The following is a 20,532-nucleotide window of genomic DNA, read 5'->3' as shown; positions in this document are numbered from 1 at the left end:
ACAAGCACTGGAATTGACTTTCTCAACCTTTCCCTCTTGAGATATGAAAAGGTGATGGAAGGAAACACCTTCCTGTGCCCATGTCCTTACCATGGCCTCCATGCGTGCCCTGCGCTCCTCTTCTTCCTTTTTCTTCCTCATATTCTCCAGATCTTGCTTGGCCTCTGCAAATGACTGTAAGAAAGTGTCGAAGATGCCAAAAAATTCATCTGGCTGCATCTTGCCCTCACTCTCTCCAAAATGCTTCAGTGCCTTGGCATACTGTCAAGGGGCAGAAAACAAAAAAAACAACAATTAGGCAGGCAGTTTGGTGAAGACAGTGAGGAAAGCTTATGAGTAACAGCACATATAATTCAATACCCTCTGAGCATTCATGCAGTGAGAGCAGAAACTACCCCCCAGGAACAGAAGTGCCTCTCCTTAAGGCAGGTGCTTCTGGCCTTGAAGAATCTGATTTCCTGGGCATCCTTTGGGCAATGTGGGGCAATGATGCTGGAGAGCACTAGCTGTTCACTTATACAAAAAAAACCCAAACATGTTCAGTGCCTGAGGATGGTGGAGTCATTTCAGAGGACAACTCTCTGGCCACATCTCAGTCGCAGCTGTGGGACAACAGGGTCATGGAAGACAGTCAGCTAGCTGGGAGAATGAGTAGTTTTAGCCCATCCTAGCTATTATACCAAACAAGTAGTTTTAGCCCATACTTTCCCCTTCCACCTTCCCCTCAAATCCACTTTTGAAATTGCTGGAGTTAGAGGGTGTTTTTGCAATAATATTACAATCTGTCCTCTCAGTGGCCTTTTACCATGTTATCCATCACTCTGGAGTCCTCTGAGTCAGGGTGTTGCCCAGGAGAGAGGAGACTATGGAGAGACACGGCATGAGAGAGGGACAAGGAAAGTAGCCAGGGCTCCCGGGAGACTTAAAAGAGAGTGAATACATCACAAGTGGCTTTTATTTTAAAAGGCAAATATTGAGGCTGCAGGATGCATGTGGAGGCAGCCAACTGGCAAGACATCAGTCACAGGGCAGTCCTGATTGGGATATGGTAAATTCACAGCAACCCGTGGCTCTTGGACATCAGTCCTGCAGTAGTTGTACTCTCTTCTTCGCTCTCACACTCACAAGCACACCTCTGTACTCACCAAAATGCACTCAAATGCACGCACATGTAGTCTGTCAACAGCATGTACACACATGCCCACTAAGTTCTATGTAAATATACACATGCAAAAGCTGTAACATTGTCCAACCACCTTCATTCACACACCCCTCTATCGCAACAGGCAGAACCAGCAACACTTTTCTGATGGCACTGGTGCCCTGACGCAGAGCTCCCCTCGCACTCCCTGCTCATGCTTCAATGCACCACCACTGAGTAGCAAAGCATCCTTACAGACCTCAATGCTTACCAAACCAAACCCAGACTCTCCCAGGCTATGGACTGCCTCCAGACTCTCTTGTGTTTGTATTCAGCTCATATTAACACAGCCCAGCTTCCCTTTCCTTAGGTGGCTGCTCTTGCAGAATAGAAAAGACAGTAAGAACAGTTCAGGCTCCAGTCCCAAGCACAAAACGAATTTGGAAGCAGTCCTTATAAACCCCTCTGGCCCTGTACCAGGCAAAGCATAAACAATATCTCCCAGTCAACTGCAGGGAGAAGAAATCTCCAAGGAAAGCAGCTTCCTTCTGGCACAGCCTGAGAGATTCGGCATCTCCTCTCCTCTGCTTTTCCTGCCAGGCCCACAAAGCAGTTTGAAGCAATAGCTTCTTTTTTCTTTAAAAAGGCTGCGTTCTCCGCCAGAAACAAACAAAGAAACCCAAAGTATCTGGGGGAAAAAAAAAAAAAGAGCTTTGGGAGAAATGCAAGTTGCTTTGAGCTACCAAACATGGCAGGAGTTGAAGGAAGCACTACAGCAGCAAGTCATGGAGAGGCTTCAGAGCATGGAAACAGCAACAGATTACTTCTCTGTTTTAACCCCTTTTCTCTGAAACCTCTGAATACACATACACACAAGTATGCACCCCTACTCCCTCTCCTCACCCCTCTCTCTATGTATGTATTTTCTCTGTATGTATTGTACAGACAGTCTGCTTGAATATTAGGAAAGTGCAGCAGTGTTGCAGTAATCCAGATTGACCAGTGTGAGCTCTTCAGCAGAGAAAATACAGGCTGTCAATACTGCAGAGGGAGATAAAGCATCTCCATGTGCTCTATTTTCTTGGCTTGCCTACTCCAGTGTGCACATCAGCCAGGGTAGCAGGAGAGCCAGAAAAAGTCTTCAGCATAGGCATTGCCACCATTGCTTGAACACATCGAGTGCCTGAAGCTCATTGTTCATGGGATGAAATATGAAATATCTTTCCACTTAACTTGTGGTTAACTTCTGTGAAAACTGAAAATAAGGCACAACTGAAGAGCAGTGACTAGAGCTGCCAGCTAGAAGGAAGACTTGCCTACCTCCTGTGAAGCCTGAAATCCAGAGGCAGCCCACCAGAGACAGCTGTTGTACCTACTGGTGCATCGCCTCCATCCCCTGTATTTCTCCTGTGCACAACAAAGTTGTGTGAGGGGGCATAGGGAGACTGAGCTGGTTGGAGCCCATGAATGCCCACAGGGGTTCCCAGTCTCTTAGGGAGGCTGGGGGTTGAAAAGGAGAGGTCCTTGCCTGAGGCTGTTGGATTCTATATACATGGAAGTCTCCATTAGAGGGTGGTGTTGTCTGCAAATGTTCTGCACATGGCCTGTCACCCAGATACAAGCACCAGCTAGTTCTTGTCACACTGGCAGAGGGGCTTTTGCCATTGCTTTCCCACTGCCACTCAGAGGAGGAACAGTGTTGTGGTGCTGGAAAGACTCAGCAGCCTGGGAACCTTCCAGAGACACTCATGAGTATAAGGTGTGGTGGTCTCTAAGCAGCAGCGAGGAGCTCAACTTTAGTGTCCTGTAACACGACTTAGTAGGTCACAATCTCTTACTGTGAAGCAGTGAAAAATGAAAAGCAAAAATCTGTGAGCTAGATGTACTAAAATAACTACAAAAGAGAAATCTGCTGTTCACTGAAGTGAACATTTGCCTTCTTTCTCTAGCCCCTCCAGAAAAATCTGACTGAGCAGAGAAAGGCAAGTCAGGAAATCCAGCCCCTGTTGCCACCTCTGCCCATGACGTGGCTTGGGAGCTCATGCTCCCTCTCTGAGCCTTGCTTTCTCCATTTGTTACAGAACAGAAAGTGTTGCCCCACTAATCTGACATAGGAAACAGAAAAAAAAATCAGTTGTTCACATCTGTGGAGCACTACATCAGTTCGATGCACTATGGTAAAGAGAGCCTCGCTGTCTTTTCCCTGTTTAAACTGCAACAGACCCCTCTGTTTTTATTACTACTTCTATTTCCCCATAGCTCTGGTTCTGCAATCACATGCGCTTTTTCAAAGCATCAGCACTGGGATGAGGGGCAGCGAGCTGCTGGAGGCAGCCACCCCAACATTGGAATGAAGCCCAGGCTCCTGCCTGTGCACAGGGGCTACAACCTCACTGCCTGCATCGCTCAGGGTGTGAGAGGCAATGCAGCTCAGGCTGAGGGGCTCAAGAACCCAGCCCTTGCTTCTGCTCCCTGCTGCAGTTTTTGTGTCACCCTGTACTAATCACTCGACTACTCCATGGGCAGATTCCCTGTCGAATAGTACCTGCTCTCACGCACAATTGTGAAATCTGTAGCTAAGTCCTCATGCACAAGAAACACTTCCCAGAATTTTGTGATGTGCTGTAACATTGTGGAACAAGGGCTACAACTTGCTTATTCCTCGAGTCATTCAGGGACAGATGACATGGGCAAAAGCAAGATGGAAAACTGTGTTTCAGCAGGTTTTCCACTGTAATACAGGACAGTATCTCTTTTTTTCATTAAGAAATTCATTTCCACACCATAAGGGCCCCCAAGCTCCATGCATGATATAACAGGTCCACGAGCTCAGTGCCAGCTCTGCTTTCTCTGCCAAACTTTCCACTGAATTCATCCTCTTGCCAAAGCAAATCGTTTAGACAGTTGTTTATTTTAAAAAGCCATTTTAGCAAGGAGAGGGAAAGCGGGACAGCAGTGCACACACTCTCTGCTGTGTTTGCCAATGAAATGTTAAACAGTGGCAGAAGAGCTCTTGAAACTTCAGGAATGGGGCTCTGCAAGGAGAAGGAAAACTGCCATGATAAAAATTTCCTGCTGTCTGTCCTGTTTGCTATTGTGGGATGAGCCAATGCAGAAATGAATTATACCATGTAGCCATGCAACATGAACTGCATGACAAGTAAACTTGAGTTTGCTGTGAAGACTCCAGTCCTGTACTGAGGCAGTTCAAGTAAATGCCTGTTCTCTTTATGCAACAGATTCAGATAAGTTAATGGAAACAGCCCAGCTGATTTCAGGCAGGGCTGGGCTCAGCTCTCCTTGAGCCTCGATGGTCTTAGAGGATTATCCCAGGCATTCAAAAATGACTATGGCAGCCCTAAAACTGAAATATGGGTACTATAAACATTTCTGATATGTTAGATGCCAACCTGCCCAGGCATCTGCAATTTTAAGTTAGTGCACAACAACTCTGCAATTTATTTACCAAATGGCTGTTTCCAACAGCAGGCTGTGGTGCCTGCCCGTGCCCTCTGTAACACACTCCATCTTCACTTCCTCACTCTCTGTTCTGATGCTTTCCTTATTATTGCCCGCTCCAGTGGCTGGTAAAAAATACCAGTTCCCCAAAATGAATCACTGGAGTGCGCAGCCTATAACCGGCACTTGGACTACAGTATTTCTGTGTGCTTCATAGCGTTCTGCCATTGATGACTATTTTCTTAAATGGATTTTGGCTTTCACTGCCTCACTGTTCTTCAAAACAGCTACTATATGTGCTAAGCTTATTAAACGCATGTGCAGAGTCTGAACTCCAGCCTCCACAATGATAAACACCCTGCTGAGAGGAGCTGTCATGAGAAAGGCTGGGTATGGACAACTTTCCTACCCTCCTCATCAGCCTTCCCCAGGCAGTGGCCTCCTTCTTGCCTCCATAGAGAGGTATAAGTTTGATATTCATCATAGGAATTGCAATAACTGACTAAGCAGATTTTGTTCTAGGAAGATCCAAAATGTTTTAAAAGCAGGTTTGTTATGAACCAAGCACAATTTAGAACAGTAATGAAGCAGTTCAGTGATTTAAATTCATACCTGTCAACATTTCAATGTGTTGTAAATTTTATTATAGGGCAAATGTCACCTTTTTCAAGTAAGAAAATAAAATTCATACCATGGGATGTCACTGTTCCTCTGCCCAGGCATTTTCATGCTTTCATTACGGAAAACATGGGGGAAAAAATCCACAAATAAAATTCAACCCCGTTCTGTTCTTTTTAATGTGAAAAAGTAAATTTTTCATCTGTTCGAACACGTGAAAACTGGTGAAGGATTCCATGGCAGAACTTCACTTTCTTCTGCCCCCACCTTCCAGTTTATGGGAAATGGTAGAAAACACTATCCCTTGATCTAATCTATATATTCCCTTATAAAGTGGTATTGAAAGTGAGAAAAACACAAAAAGAACAAGAACCAGCTGTGCTAGAGAGCCTGTTTAAAGGTTTGATCTAAGTTTTCAGTCAGTTCTTAACCAAGCCATCTGTTTACTGCATGAAGATAAGTGCAGTTACAAGGCTTCCACTGCAAACATGGATGCCTGCATCTGACAACCTGGCCCTTTAAATTTAAAATATCACTTCCTCCCCATGGTCACTAACTGTATATGGTCCTGTTTAAGTAAAAAGGCCAAAAAATGTACTGCATGGGATTGTGAAAAATATCCTCTACAAAGGAGGTCAGCACCACACATTGGTAATGGATTGTTTCCATAACTTAAAGGAATACAGAAATTACTTTTGCTAACTAAAAGGCACGTTAAAAAATAAAAAACTTCCCAGGTTTGAAAAGATAATTTGTATTGTTTTAAATCCCAGCTGAGGAAACATGGTTCTGATTAACTCATGGCAATCTATTAGCCACATCTATATTTAGAAGGATATCCAACTCCAGCTGTTAAAACTAGGGCATCATTATTATTAATAAATCTGTGAACCAGACCAATTCTTCCTGGGCTCATTAGGATATTTTTGAAAGTTCTCCCTATCCCACTACTGTTTTTTTCAATTTGTTTGACTTCAAGAAATCAAAAAAAGAACAGGATAATCAGATGTCTTGGTGCCTTTCTTTCTTTAATTGGCTAGTAATAGTGGGTTTCCATGGTAAGAAAAAAGCTTGTGATTCAACAAACACAGAGAGCTCGTTGAGGTTGGAAGATGTTACAGGGTTTGCAAAGCACATCTGGTTTCTTGAAAATTTCCAGCTTGCCTTTTTTTTTTTTTTTTTAAGAGAAAAAGAGGAAGAAGAGAAGGGAAAAATAATATGAGGCAAACATGAGAAATAGCTCAGCATTGGTAAGGACAGACAGTTCCCTTTTAGGAGTCCAAAAGCAGCTTTTTGCCAGTGGAAGAACCAAAGCCATAGGTTGAGCAGAAGTTGGAACAGCGTGTGTTCAAACATAGTAAGGGTGTGCTAGGAGAAGGTAGAGAAACATTTCCTAAGCATGTTATAGTCATTAAAATAAAACATCTCTTTATGTCAAGTGCTTTATGTTGGCCATGTCTAAAAATGCGTGCAACAACTTCCAGATAGATTGGTCTGTCTGTAGAGGCATTCTCTGGTTATACTTAAAGCAAAAGAACAGCATTTTTCCTGCAAGTGCCTGATCAAGAAAAGTTGCATTGCTGTGCTGGACATGTACCACTTACTTTCTTTTAACCCCTGACTGATCTTGTAAAGAAATTGCATTGGACTTTTGTCCTGATGTGCCAAAAGAAAGGATTATCATGTTCTATAGCGCCAAATCAAAAACGGGCAAGTCTAAGCCAAGGACAGAATCAATTTGTTTCCAGAAATGTGCACCTGACTATAACGAAGCTAAAAAAATCTACCCAGTAATAAAACAGAAGCCCCCAAACTATAGAAAATAGTTTTCCCCAGTAAATTTAGTAGAAGCATGGAATGATTTTGTTATCACAAAGCCAGTATGATATGAACATTATTACATTAGAAGTAGTTTGAATCTTCTCTAGCAACATGACAACAATGAAAAAAAATGAGGCTGTAACAACCACTGCCCCACCAGCATTTCTCAGGGCAGCTCCCTCCAGCTGACAGCCTCTAGCCCCTGGTGTTCCCAGCCGCAAGTCAGTATTAACATCACCTCCACAGCAAGGAAAAGCTTTTGAATTACAGAATGACATTACCACGGAGCGACTGGCTGGGTGAGGAGTCTTACCATTCAGATCCTCAGCCTGTATTTTCCCTATCCTCCGAAATATAAGGCCTACAAACCTAACAGCACAGGTTTCAATAATAATGCAATAGGTCCCTTGACGCTGCAAAGATTGACACCAGCAATGGAAACAATTCTATCCAAAGGAAATAATGCTTTTGCTTCATAAAGCCAAGCACTTCTAACATGCTAGCCAACATGGGCAGATTTGCCGTTACATATCGTTTACTTTAGACCTTGCTCTTCTCTAAACATTTTCTTATGCTTATGATCTTTTCATATAAATTCTTCCACATTCAGCTGAGAGACAGAGGGAGTAGTGCCAGACTCCAATCATCAGCAAAGAACAAGCACCTTCTTAGTTGTACAAATCTGGTAATGGAGGTGCAGACAGTGAAAGGATGAAATGATCACAGCAGCACCTAAAGAGTAACAACGCACATGGTGGTGGCTGCGTGAGAAGGATCCAACACTGTTGGACAAACCATGCATGTTTCGGATTTCTGTCCTTGCAATGAAATACAAACAGTAACAGAGAAGTATGAGTGGAAAAGACCAGGTATTCAGGGTTACCAAACTACCCAGAGGTGCATTTTTAAAGGAAAGAAATGAAGCACAAATGTCCTCAGCTGAATGAGCAGAGTGGGATCAAGTCAGAAGTAGAAGGTAAAAGACATGAGGCCACTGTCGTTAATCACCAAAGGATCTCTTTTTGAGAGATGATTTCAAATGCAGTCCCTTCAACACCCAGCACAGTGTGGTACCCTGGTGCAGACATTGCCATCATAATTCTATGCCACACATGGATAGTGTTAATGGAGACTAGCAAGAAGTGGGCAAGAGCATTGAACCTTCTTTTAATCCTAAAATATATTCTAAATTGCTATAGACCAGATTAGGAAAAGAAACTTCAGCCTCAACCACTGTCAGCATCTACTGTAGGTTTCACTACAGTCCCGGAAGTTGAAATTGCTGCTTCCATTTTGATTCATGCTTTTGACTGAACCAGTGAAACCCCAAACACTTAAAAAGGTATTCTTACCTTATCTCTAGCCTCGTTGAGAAGGTCTTCTAACTCTGAGAAGCTAAAACTGGCAACGGTGATGAAATCACTCATGACAGGAACGAACCTGTCCCCTGATTCCCGCACACGTCTTTTCTGGTAATCCAGTTCCTGAAAGAGAAGAAGTAAGAGTTATAGACAGGCAAGCATCAAAGGTTCCTTCCTGACAAGGAAGGGAGCAGGGGAGCACTTCTATGTCCCCCAGTGCTGAGAGTACTCTACTCCCACCTTGCATGAATTCACCCAGAGCTGTAACTCAGAAACCACTTTCTCACTAAGTCAAAGTTTTTGCATTTTCAGAATGAAAGGGAAGGTTAAGGCAGGATCAAGGAAGGTCTTAGTTATGGTTCCCTTCATCCTCAAAAAAACACCACTCCCAATAAAGCCACCAACATGCTGAATTTCTAAAGCGACTTTATAATTTAAGCATCAAGGACATGAAAGGTTGCACTTTTTTTCCCTATGCAGAATGACAAATAATAGAGAACTCAGATTGTAGATTGTGTAGCAAGTGAATTCGGAATTTTCAATAGTGACTTTCCCTCCACTTTCTCTTCCTGTAGTGGCCTGAAAGGCTGTATGCTTGGGGAAATGCGTTATGTGTGAACAATCTCTCTAGCTCCTAGCTCTAGATCTCCCTTTAGTTTACCAAAAAGCACTAGATGGGCAGTAAAAAGACATGAAAATTTCTTCTCCCACTGAAGAACAAGGAGAAAGATGTTAGGTACAACATTTACCAGCACCCTGCTAACCAGTAAGTATTAACTTGGATGTCATAAAAGTAACAGTTACGAACTAGGGCTATTGCAATAAAAAGGTTTATGGGAAAAAAAAAGAAAAAAAAAGGTCATAAAATTATAGGAAACTAAGGTCAATTTGTTTACTATGTACAGAAAGGGAAAAAAAAAAATGATTCTTTCTGGCTAAAGATTTTTACTTTTAAACCAAGATTACCCATGCTATCTCTTCCCTTACTCTATTCACCATGCTTGTAGCACTGAAAAAGCAGTGGAGTTCCTCAAAATGACTATGTTATAGCAAGACTGGCAGTTTCCTATGCCTGTGCTTGGACAATGAAATCATGATCTGGACCTCATCTTTATTTCTCAGCCGGATAATCAGTGGGAATGATAAAGCCTTACTTTCTCTGTAGGGAAAGCAGCATGAAACAGCAGGTCAAGTTACAATCTGACCCTCTGTTCCCTTTGGAAAAATATATTTTTGTGCTGGCTGCAACTCCAGCTACATGCATGCTTGGTGCTCTCTGTTACTGGTCACTGAAACACTGGTGCACAGAGCCAAATGGGTAGGTTTATAAGAACTTATGCTGAGAAACTCTTTGAGATTTGCTCCACAGAGCTGCTGAATGCAAAAACTGACTTCGGCCATCAACAATTTAAAATCAGGTGTAATGTATCTTCTGGTCTGATGTGAGTTGGAAAGAGAATGTAACCACTACAAGGAAAGACCACATGGCAGAAAAGGGTCAGGAAAAGCAATGAGCGGGTGGCTGCAGTAAAGTCCACATTAAAGAAGTGCTACTTCCCCCACTTTATGTTACATCCTCTTCTACACTGGTTTTCCTAATACATCTCAAGGGACAGTCCCGGAGGCACTACTCACAATGAATTGTATCTAAGTTACAAGCACTTTGAAGTGGAATTTACAAGTATAGGAGATGTCACTCACATGCTTCTAAGAATTATGGATATTTTTTTTTCAGCCACTCTTTCCCACTCTAATTTTTAAACCTCCCAAAGCAGGTGAGTATAACAGTTCTGTCATCTTACTCACTGATGAAAGCTATGTCATTTGGGACTGCTATTGGAGAGCAATGTTTTTCAAAGTAAAATTAAAATTAGGTTGTTTGCCCTTTAATTTCAAATTCAGTCCTTCCCTGCAGAATAATTCTTCCAAAATAAAAAATAAATTAAAAAAAACCAACCAAACAAAAACAAACAAATAAACAAAACAAAACAAAAAACACAAACCAAAACAAAAAAAACACACGAGTAACAAGCATAACTATGTAATCAGCCTGAGAGCAAAGCCAGAGAATAAGAAACTCCTCTGTGTCTTGTAGAAATGGTCTATACTAGTCATAATAGTACAATAGCAGAAGCTAGCACTGCCCCTGGTGGGATGGGCTACTGGTTCTCTAGAGAGATTAAATCATTCAGCCATGGCAATGATTTTCACGCAGCAGTTGTGATCTCCATACTGTGTAAGAGAAAGGCTCTGCTCACATAATTCACTTCCTGATTTGGAGAAAACCAAGAACTACTTAGCTGTCCTTTTGGGAGCACTCTACATGAAGGCAACAGCTGCAGACATGTCTAGACAAAGGAAGATGTCTTATTTTTACAAAGAAGCTGCAAGTCCAGGAAGGCAAAAGGTTAATAGTACCTTTAAGAACATCTGACTGTGAAACTATTTTTAGCTTTCTATTCTTAAGGGGACTTGAAGAAACTTCTCCGTCACTGGAGCCAAGGCTGTGGTGAAAACAGAGTGGAATGGAATCAAGAATCACACCTTTCCCTACTTCCTCTTCCACCTGACAGTGATCTTCTATTGTTACTATAGTGGTGCTCTTTACATGCCAGAAAACCACAAAATGAGCAAGTGGACTGGGAGGTGCTGGCAGCCCCAGATGAAAAATACCACAGCAGGGAGGAGACAGAGGAGGGAAGATGGTGACTGAATGGTAGGAGAGGTTGCCCATGGAACACATGTAGGGGAAGGAGAAGAAATTTTGCTTTAAAGGCAAAAGGACAAATAACTTGGTCACAAGAGATTGAGAAAGCAAAAGAGAAGTAGGTACTCACATTTCAATGGGGGGAGTTGTCTATCCCTGCCAAAACTGGGCCTCTCTTCATGTCATGAACTCCATGTCAGCCTTCCCTTTACAGGTGCTTTTAATTCCCAAACACTGCACTCCATGTATGCAGCAGTATCTCTTCCCATTGCTGTGTTGTCCCTTACCCAAACAATCCAGAATAAGGTTTGGAAAGTTTGCTTTTTTCACATGAGGATCACTGGCTAATTACATAATGAACTGTTGGAGAGAGCCAGACAGCCTGGGGGTTGCAAACAGGACAAAGATCCTCTACTCTCAGAGCCAAACCAAACTCAAGCTAGGTTAAAGAAAAATTAAGTCCTCACTGTCTGTCTCATAGTGGATGACAAGGACACGAGGGTTGTGTGTTAGTCCCTTGTAGATAGGTAATCACTGCACAGAAACCACACAATGCGATTCCCAGTAACTGGTCCCTTTGCCAGCAGTCCCAGTGAAGAACATTCCCCACCTGGAATGCTCCACTAGCATTAAACTGACACAAGTTGAAAAAGACAAGTCAAACACCCTGAAGAGAGAGGGACACTGGCTAATAAAATCCTGTTTAATAGGGCAAAGAACAGCTAAACATGGCAAGGACCTTCCCAGGCTCCGAAGACCTCTGTCTTGTCTCTCAGCACTACCCTTGCCTTAGTATTTCCAACAGGCAAGAGATGCCAGCACTGACCTGAACACAGGATTTTGTTCCTACACTTGCAGGAAGAGGGAATGATATTCTTAGGGACAGAATCTGGTTATCTGTGCAGATTATGGGAGAAGTTAAGAGACAGAGACAAGAGAGTAATGTTAGCCTTTAATCTATACTTATTCAACTGCTGTGCAAACACTAACTTGACGTTCCTCACATCAGCCCTGGTGAGAGGCAGCTGCCATTTCACAGAGGAGGCACACACATGAGTTGTTCAAAGACACACACAGATGCCAGATACATAAGGAAGATGCAAATATGAGAGTTCCTACCTCCCACTACCCAAAACAGTGTCCTGTCCTGTGCTCTCCTGACTTAGGAAGGCTGGAGTTTTTTCCCAGGAACAAAACGAACATGTTAATTAAAGGAGACTTCCAGGTAGGAGAAAAAAGCTGACACATGAAGTTGTGATTCCAGGGAGCATTTATGCCCATCCTTCATCTTTAACTCTCATAATTCAGTACACACAAACTTCATCAATGCACCATTTGTACTGTTCTCTGTTGAGATGGAAGGCAATTCACTCAAGTACAAGGCTATGTACCTAAGTACAAACTGAATGCAAGTAAACTTAAATCTAGCTTGAAAGGCTTTCATTAGTAGCAGGAAAAAACATTATTGCTGCTTTGCTTGCCAGCTCAGCTCCCTCATCTTTAATCAGTCTATCTTTTCCTTTGCCTTCCCAAAGAGTGCTTAGGATAGGTTAGGGTTGAATGTAACAGTGCACTACCTGTTTACTACTACACCAAGACCATGTGAAACACTTGCTCAGCAGCCAGTCAGCCCTCAGTAAGGAAGAGAAAGAATTTTACTTAATTCAGTGCATGTCATTTGTCAAACTGTCCTTTTACTTTCCAGGCTGAGATCAAACAAGGTTTTCATTAGACTTAAGTCTCCTAAGATCATCAGCAGGAGCTCCACATGAGAAGCTTTTATTTGTTTTTTCTTAGTTAATGCATTCTGGAATGGAATGGAAAGACATGGCAAAAGAAAGCCCACTTTCTCTTATCATAAAATGTATAGTGCCTCTGATTCTGAGCGAGATATTGTAAGTATGGTGCTTTGGAAACCTTCAGATACTTACAGCTTCAACAGCTTTCAATCCAGTCTTTATGTTGTTGACTTCCTTCTCCAGCTCTACCAGGCTGCACAGGAGACAGACACAGGGCAGACAAAACAAAAAGAGCAGTGTTACACAGGAATACAGGAACTGTGCGGCAGAACAGACCATTGGCCCATCATGTCTGGTATCCAGCCTCTGGCAGCAGCCATGCCAGATGATTAGAAATGAGGGGAGGGGGTCTGTCAATGCTCTGTGCTGCTTTTTGTGTGAGATGTAAGATGAGGCAGACCCTGCTCGCCTGTGGTCACACTGAAGACGGGGATTTTCCTGGGAAGAAGATGGAGGGTTGCCCTCAGAACATCTGGCCGGTGAGACGAGCCTGACCCTCCAGCAAGGAGCGTATGGCATATGGCCAGCTTGCAATAATCCACACACATACACAAGGACCCCAGCTTTAACACACACATTGCTGGGATCTCAGATTATCTCTACGTATGTTTCTTGAACCAGTTAACTACTAAATCCCATTAGCACTATATTTATGTGTGATTTTTGTCTTTCTCACAGTCCAAACATTGTTTTTTTCCATCTGCATTTCTACCATACAGTAGTCCTTGCAAGCTTACATTGTAACTGAGCATATAACCCCACTGTTAATGTTAATACATGATTCCCTAGACACAAGTGTTGTACTGAATTTCTGCTCATCATATAAAAAAAAAAAAGAGTTTTTTCTAGGACTTGCATGAAAACAAATACTTTTCATTTCCAGGTAACTGATAATCATTATGTTAACAGAAATCAGTGGGAACTAGCAATAGCACTGGACTTACTTGACTTTTGCTGCTTCTGGAAGATGCTGCAACTCAGACTGAATATCTAGGATATCCGGATAATTCTTTTCAAAGATCATAATTAAGTAGTGCAACAGTGTAATGTTCCTAAAAGAAAAAAAATAGAGGTGAAATGAGAAAGAATATAGTCATGAGAAGGAAAAGGATGGTAGAAGGATTATGACAAATCAGTGAAAAATATTTGGGTAGGAAATGTGCTTGAATGAACAAAATGAACAATGTATCAACAGTTAGCAGCTCTGTTACTGAAACAAAAGCATCACAGACTGCAATGAAAATTAATTATCCCTTTATGAACTATCCTTCCTAAAACCTCAAGCAGTATATTGTGGCTTGATTTATTCTGGAAACACCAGCATGCTTCCTTCCATCTGTTTAGATGCTATAGAAGAAAATTTTGTGAGACAGTATAGTGTTTGTCTCCAGATACTTCAGAGAATTAACAACTAATAGTATTAAAGTGACATTAACTTGTAAGGGAGAAGTGAGTTGTTCTCAGCAGGGACATGGAAAAATAACTAGGAAGAGGAAAAGGTTCCTGAAGATTAAAGAAGCTGCAGAGGAAACTCCTATAGTAATGAAACAGCCATACCTATGAGTAGTGGTCAGGCTCACTACTGCAAAAGCGATGGCAGCTCAAGTAGGAGTAGACAGAAATGAGATGCATGAGAGGTGCAGGAGGAGGTTTAAGAAAATTTGTAAAGTAAATGATGAATTTTGCATAAGTGAATTTTGCATGTAGAGAGAACAGCCAGCCATAACAGCTACTTGAGGTGGGTGTTATGTGGTTAACTGACCGGCAAGACAGCAGATGGCCACTGCTTCACACAGACTAGAGCCTGCGAACTGGTGAGAGAACAGAATCTGCACAGGACATTTAATATATGGAAAATAAAGCCAAGCTACATTAAGGCAAAAAAAATGGTCAACACTAGCTACACAAGTGTTAGCCTTGGAATACGGAAAGGACATTGTGGTTGTCAAAACAGAGCTCTGTTAGCTCAAACTCTATTAGGTAGGGATGAATTTCCCATGGCTTCTTACTGCCATTATTCATTCTGTCACAGCATGAAGTTATTTCCCCACAACCATGGCCTCAGCAAGTCAAGGAAGGTGTGAGTTAGTAAGAACCAGTATAGGAGATCTCCAAGGAAAACCTTAGTGCTGCTGGAGCCCAAGAGTGGTATTGTCTCCCAGTCACAGCTGGATTAATTTCTAGAACCAATACGGGGATGTGGGGCAAAACATGGGGTAGCACTATAAAGACCTGCAGCCTATGTCTATAAACAGTAAGCTCCACCTTCCCAAAGCCAGCTTAATTGCTCTAGATACAACCAGGCCTAGTCTCTGGGAACTATGCCTTGTGTTTCCATTATTGGTGTAGGTAGAGAGTCAGCTTATGACAGTCCTGCATTGGAAACATCTGCCATGTTTCACAGGAGACATAAAACTGTGGTCAGTTTTTTGTGTTTTCTTTTTTTGCAAAACCATAGCCATAAAACTTTGGTAGAAAGGGCAAATTCCATAGAAATCATCCTCCCCTCAAACTTATTTTAGTTATTTGCGAAATACTACATTTTGTCATCTTTGCATAGTGTTGCAGAAACACAATCCAACAACAGATGTGCGTTATCCAAAGAAACAGCAGAATTTGAGTGCTGTGTTAATAGCTGGTCTTAACTGCTGCAGAATGTTCTGGAGTGGAAAACACTACTTAAATGCCAAATAAGACATTATTTTAAATGGTCTACAAAGCTAAAAACACACAAACCCCACTATCATTTCTATGATAAGAGATTCAGCAGCAGAGCATTTATGGCCTTCTAGCCTACCTGTCTATGCTGGATTTGGTGTCTGCAATTTTGTTCAGGCTGGAGACTTTGAAGCCATATGCACTTCCCCTTTGGCCCTTGTTCATGTAGTTCCCAAAGGCCAGAACTACCTCCAGAAGTTGCCTCAAACGCTTGCTTCGGATGAGTTCTTTGGATGCCAGAAGAATGGCTTAAAGAAAAAAAGTAGAAAGAAAGAAAAAAAAAAAAAAAGGAACAGCTCAATACACAGTGGCTGTTTTTAACATGCTTGGTCCCATAATTTGAAGTACGCTAAAATGCCCATCTACCACCCAGCAAATTCTGCAATACAGTCTGTGTGTGCACTGTCCTTCCTGCACCCGCATGCCCAGAATCGGGACAACTGGAAGGAAGATGCACCACATCCAGTCTGTAGGATGTTCCTCTGAACCCAGGAGCAAGGCTCTCCTCCTGGACCTCACACTCTAACACCACAGCCAGTAAGAACAGGGGGAGGGCCTGAGTTTCTCTGAAAATGCAGAATAGTGTACATTCACCTCTTCTCTGTGATAACCATAGATGTGGCACAGAAACCACACAACCCCCACTCCTTTTAAGTTACATGTTCCCAGAATACCACCCTCCTGTCCCATGGAAGGGGAAGGTGCAAGGACTCGGCGGTGAGAAGGGAAGGCTGACCTGCACAGAAAGGCCATGAAAGCTTTTGGCAGCTCAGCACAGCCTGATAGCACACTGTCACATCTGTCATGTCACATTTACAGTGTAGCAATCATGAAACTGACTTTATTAAGTCAAAGGGTGCAAGAAGAGTATCTGACAGAATTTGTTCCTCAGCACATGACATGCCTTGGACTCAGTGGCTCTACAACCACAGCACACATGTAAAAGCACCTCCCTTGGAGACAAGCCTCTCTTGACCTTCCCTGCCCCTTTACCCAACTCTTAGCGAAAGCTTTAACCATACCTTCCACTTTCGGCTTCGCTTCTGCCAGTCTCTCTGGAAACTTCTTCTTAAAGAATAATGCTTGCAGCCGCTGCTGATAGTGGTCAATCCTGAATGAAGGGTAGAGGAAAGCCAACACTGAACTGGAACTGTATTTTGAAGCCCAGGGTCAGTATGCTGCCTACATAAATCCTATGCATGTGATTATGGACATAGTTCAAACGGCTAACATTACATAATCAACCTTGTTATGAAAATCAAGGACCTCAAGGCATGTTTGGATCAAAACCGAAAATGAACTGGAAGAACTCCCATTAATCTCAAAATATGAGAGTCATAGGAGATGCCAGCTGCATCTCAATTAGCAGAACATGATGCTAATCCTGATCAGGACTGTAGCAAACTTGGAACAAGAAGGAAGATCAGAGTATGAGGAGATGGGATAGATGAATGGAAAAAGGGATCTACGTGAAATCCCGACCCAGGGTTACACTACATCTGATAGTTGGAACTGAATTACTATTTGTGTGAACAGGTTTAGGCAGAGGAGGCAGATTTCTGCTTGTCATCAGAAGACTGGTTCTTACATGACAGCACGGAGAGTGCTTATCGTCAGTAAAAAGTTTGTGTAATGAACGGAAACATTTGTAACATTCGTGAGCTTCTGGCAAATGACGGGTATAATGCTGGCTCACAATCTCTCGCACATTCCCCCTCAGTGCCAGATGATCCATTTTCAATAACAATTACAGCTGCTTCCAAGAAGGTCTCAGTGCACTTTCCCATAATGTATCAAACAGACCTGCTCATTTCAAAGAGGAAACGATCTGCCCGGGCCATGCGCTCGATTTCGTGTTTGTGCTCCTCCAACAGGTCAGTGTCGCTCTTTTCGGGAACAAACTTCAGCAACTGGAGTGGCAGATACAAACCAAACACTGAGATGAGAGCTCCAGGGAAAAGGAGAGAGGGACAGAGAGGCACAAATAAAAACCCCAATGGAGAGAGGGCCCTCAGATTTCTCTGCTGCCATGGCGAAGCATTACATTGACTCAGCTGTGTGACTGTAACTTCAAAAAAGTACAGCTGTGGCTACAAAACTGACCTTTTTTAAACCTTTGTGTGCTGTTCTGTCTTTATCCCTCACTGACCCCATTAGATTAATTTTTAATTCTATGGGGAATTTCCCATTTCTAAATCCTAAAGGCCAAGTGCTACATCAAGTTACCCAAGCGGAAGTACAGAAAGAACTTTGATTCCCACAGCATTACTCGGAGTTTAGATTGGTGAAAGAGCAGGATGTGTCCCACTCAGCGTGAAGTACCCATCATGCCTATCCTGGAGTACACACAAAGCCTCATCTATCTCACTCTTGGGTCTGCCCTACTCTGCCGAAACAATAAACAATAACCAAATGACTGGATATGTGTCTGACACTGGCTGCTATTCATATGCTGACCTTAAAAGCTCATATTTTGACAGATTTTTGTCATATCTGGTGGTAGTTGTGCCTTAATATGATTATAAATATTGCCATGCACACAGTCTCAGCATATACACACAAAAGCTGCTCATAAGGCATATCAAGCTCTTTGCTTTTTACCATTTTTTGATATTTTATCCCACTCCCCAGAAATGTAATATTCAAAGGTGTGGAGCATCACAAGCTTGCAGTGACTTCTAGAGCAGCTGTGAGCATTCAGATAGCATGACAAGTAAGCTATAAATTTCCAAAATGGAAAAGCTTTTTGTACACAATTAAATACTGTGACTGCACACAGAGAAGGAATCACATTTATCAGGCAGTTCAGAATTACAACATTTTGCACACTCCTAAGGAACTTCATTATAAGCATCTTTGGTCAAAGCATCATATTTCGCCCTCTATAAATGGGGAAGGTAGGGAAATGGTGGTTTAATATTTATTTTTTTTCCCCACAAGCTATGCAGTGAACCAACTGCAGGCAACAGAAGCCTCTGATTCATTCTCTAACCATTCTAGTAAGAATGTGAGATCCCTTCTGCTCCTGGGTCTCACCATTGACCTACATAGCCTGGTTCATAACATTTCCCAATGGAAAAGCTGCATGCTGAGAAAGGAGATTAAGAAAAAGAAAATAAAAAAGAAAAAAAGAACAACAAAAATAATCAACAGTATAAAGAAGAGATAGAAAAATTGTGGGAAAGTCACAGGTGAGAAGAGGGGATGTGAAACAAAACCTCATACCAACTCTAGTCATACATACTTTGCATCAAGAAGAGAAAACTGTTATGAAGTCAGCCTCATACAAATAGAGTTACATGAGAAAGGTATATCTGACAACATCAGGAAAAATATTCTTCTCATGCTCCCATATGCAGCTCTGCTGACATGATAGGTCCAAATTCAGATCTGCAGACATACATCCCCTTTAGGTGAAAAAAAGGCAGTGAAGGACTTAAAAATGAGATGTATCTGACTGCAATCTTCCTCACCTGCTCAAGCATGTCTTTTGCTAGGTCTTCTTGTTCATCCATCTTCAAGATTGCTTGTCTGATTTCTTCATTAGACAGCTTCAGCCTTTCAACAGTATCAACATTGTACCATTAGTGCAAAGCCGAAATGATTCAGACAATTCACAAAGTAGGAAACCTGAAAAGCTGCACTAAAAGGGCACAAGAGAACCATAGGAAGCTCTACTATGAAGCTGCTATTCTAGAGTATTCAGTAAGATGAACAAATCAGTTCCGAACATCGAGATTTTAGAGATCATACATTTTTATCCTCTTCAGCTAATCAAACACATATAAAAAACTAGATGGTGATTAAGGACACTCAGGTTCTGAAGCTTCCAGCTTCCCCCATTTCAGATAGTTCCCTCATCAAGTTCTCTTGCTGTAGCAAAAACTCTCAAATCCATGTGACTTGTGACTGTGAACCCATGTGACAGCTCAGCTTGTGAATATTATAGTATCTCCCAGAGTAACAAGTAACAGGACTGACCTTTCCCTTACAGATCTGAGAAAAGGGTTTATTGGAAGAAGACAGTGCTAGGTAAGACCACACTGTCAGCAGTCACAGCTGAAGAAGGAATTGACAATATCTACCTATTGATGTTTCGTATTCAACATGAAAAACCTCTGAAAACAAAAGTTTATTAATATTTTCTCAGGCATTACAACACACTCTCCTTCCCACCTACTCTTGTCCACCTGTGTGCAACAAGCAGGGGTCATCAGTTACAATAAAACACAGAATCAATAAAAAAATATCTCAAGGTGTCCACTTGAAATCTGAGGCAGACCAGGAGTCAAATTTGTGATTATTGAGAGGTTGTTCGATAGTTTACGTGAAACGAACTTGGTGGTTCTCAGTGCAGATGTCCATGAAGAAGTACACAACTGACAAATTCTACACCACCACCCCCAATCCATGACACCCTCATCAGTCATTTCAGAAGACTAGAGGAAGACCAAATGAACCATAACAGAAAGGCTATCCACAAGAAAATCTCAATTTTTGGACTGCAACAGGAAAGTGTGAAAAGAAATATTTGAGGAGTGAAGGCTGTAGTCTCCATGGGCCTTCTATGATCAATATAATTAATTAAGAGCAGAAAGAGAAAATGCAAATATAAATGAGAGACAGGCTGATGCATGAGGCAGAATGTTTTGTGCAAAGAAATTCCATAGTGAAATGTCACATTGCTATTGCCATTTGAATAGAATCGTATTTTTGGAATAGGGTAAAAGCAAAACAAAGAGCTTTATTTTTACAGACAGGAAATATTACTAAATCTAAGAAACTTAAAACATTTTAATATTGCCCAACATAACCAGCAGCTGGAAACTAGAGTATGAACCAGCAGACATTCAAAAGCTTTTAAATATTACACCTCTGAACTAACTGCTTTCACTCTTTTCCTAGCTG

General features: G+C 42.0%; 1 protein-coding gene across 10 annotated transcripts in view; it reads right to left on the bottom strand.

Annotated features, from left to right (window-relative positions):
- DAAM2 (dishevelled associated activator of morphogenesis 2) overlaps window positions 1-20,532 on the bottom strand; it is a 232,962-nt gene that overhangs the window by 8,064 nt on the left and 204,366 nt on the right. For all 10 annotated transcript variants that reach the window (XM_065058141.1, XM_065058137.1, XM_065058138.1 and 7 more), the window contains 8 exons: window positions 19,098-19,182; window positions 17,428-17,534; window positions 16,647-16,735; window positions 15,704-15,872; window positions 13,851-13,958; window positions 13,039-13,099; window positions 8,392-8,523; window positions 91-261 (listed from right to left, as the gene is read on the bottom strand). In XM_065058141.1, coding sequence (XP_064914213.1) covers window positions 91-261; window positions 8,392-8,523; window positions 13,039-13,099; window positions 13,851-13,958; window positions 15,704-15,872; window positions 16,647-16,735; window positions 17,428-17,534; window positions 19,098-19,182 — 922 coding nt within the window. The remainder of the gene's footprint in view (window positions 1-90; window positions 262-8,391; window positions 8,524-13,038; window positions 13,100-13,850; window positions 13,959-15,703; window positions 15,873-16,646; window positions 16,736-17,427; window positions 17,535-19,097; window positions 19,183-20,532) is intronic.

The sequence above is a fragment of the Columba livia genome, chromosome 3 (genome assembly GCF_036013475.1).
Source record: "Columba livia isolate bColLiv1 breed racing homer chromosome 3, bColLiv1.pat.W.v2, whole genome shotgun sequence".
NCBI classification, from domain to species: Eukaryota; Metazoa; Chordata; class Aves; order Columbiformes; family Columbidae; genus Columba; species Columba livia.
The sequence above is the reverse complement of the archived record's forward strand: the minus strand, read 5'-3'. Positions and strand labels throughout refer to the sequence as shown.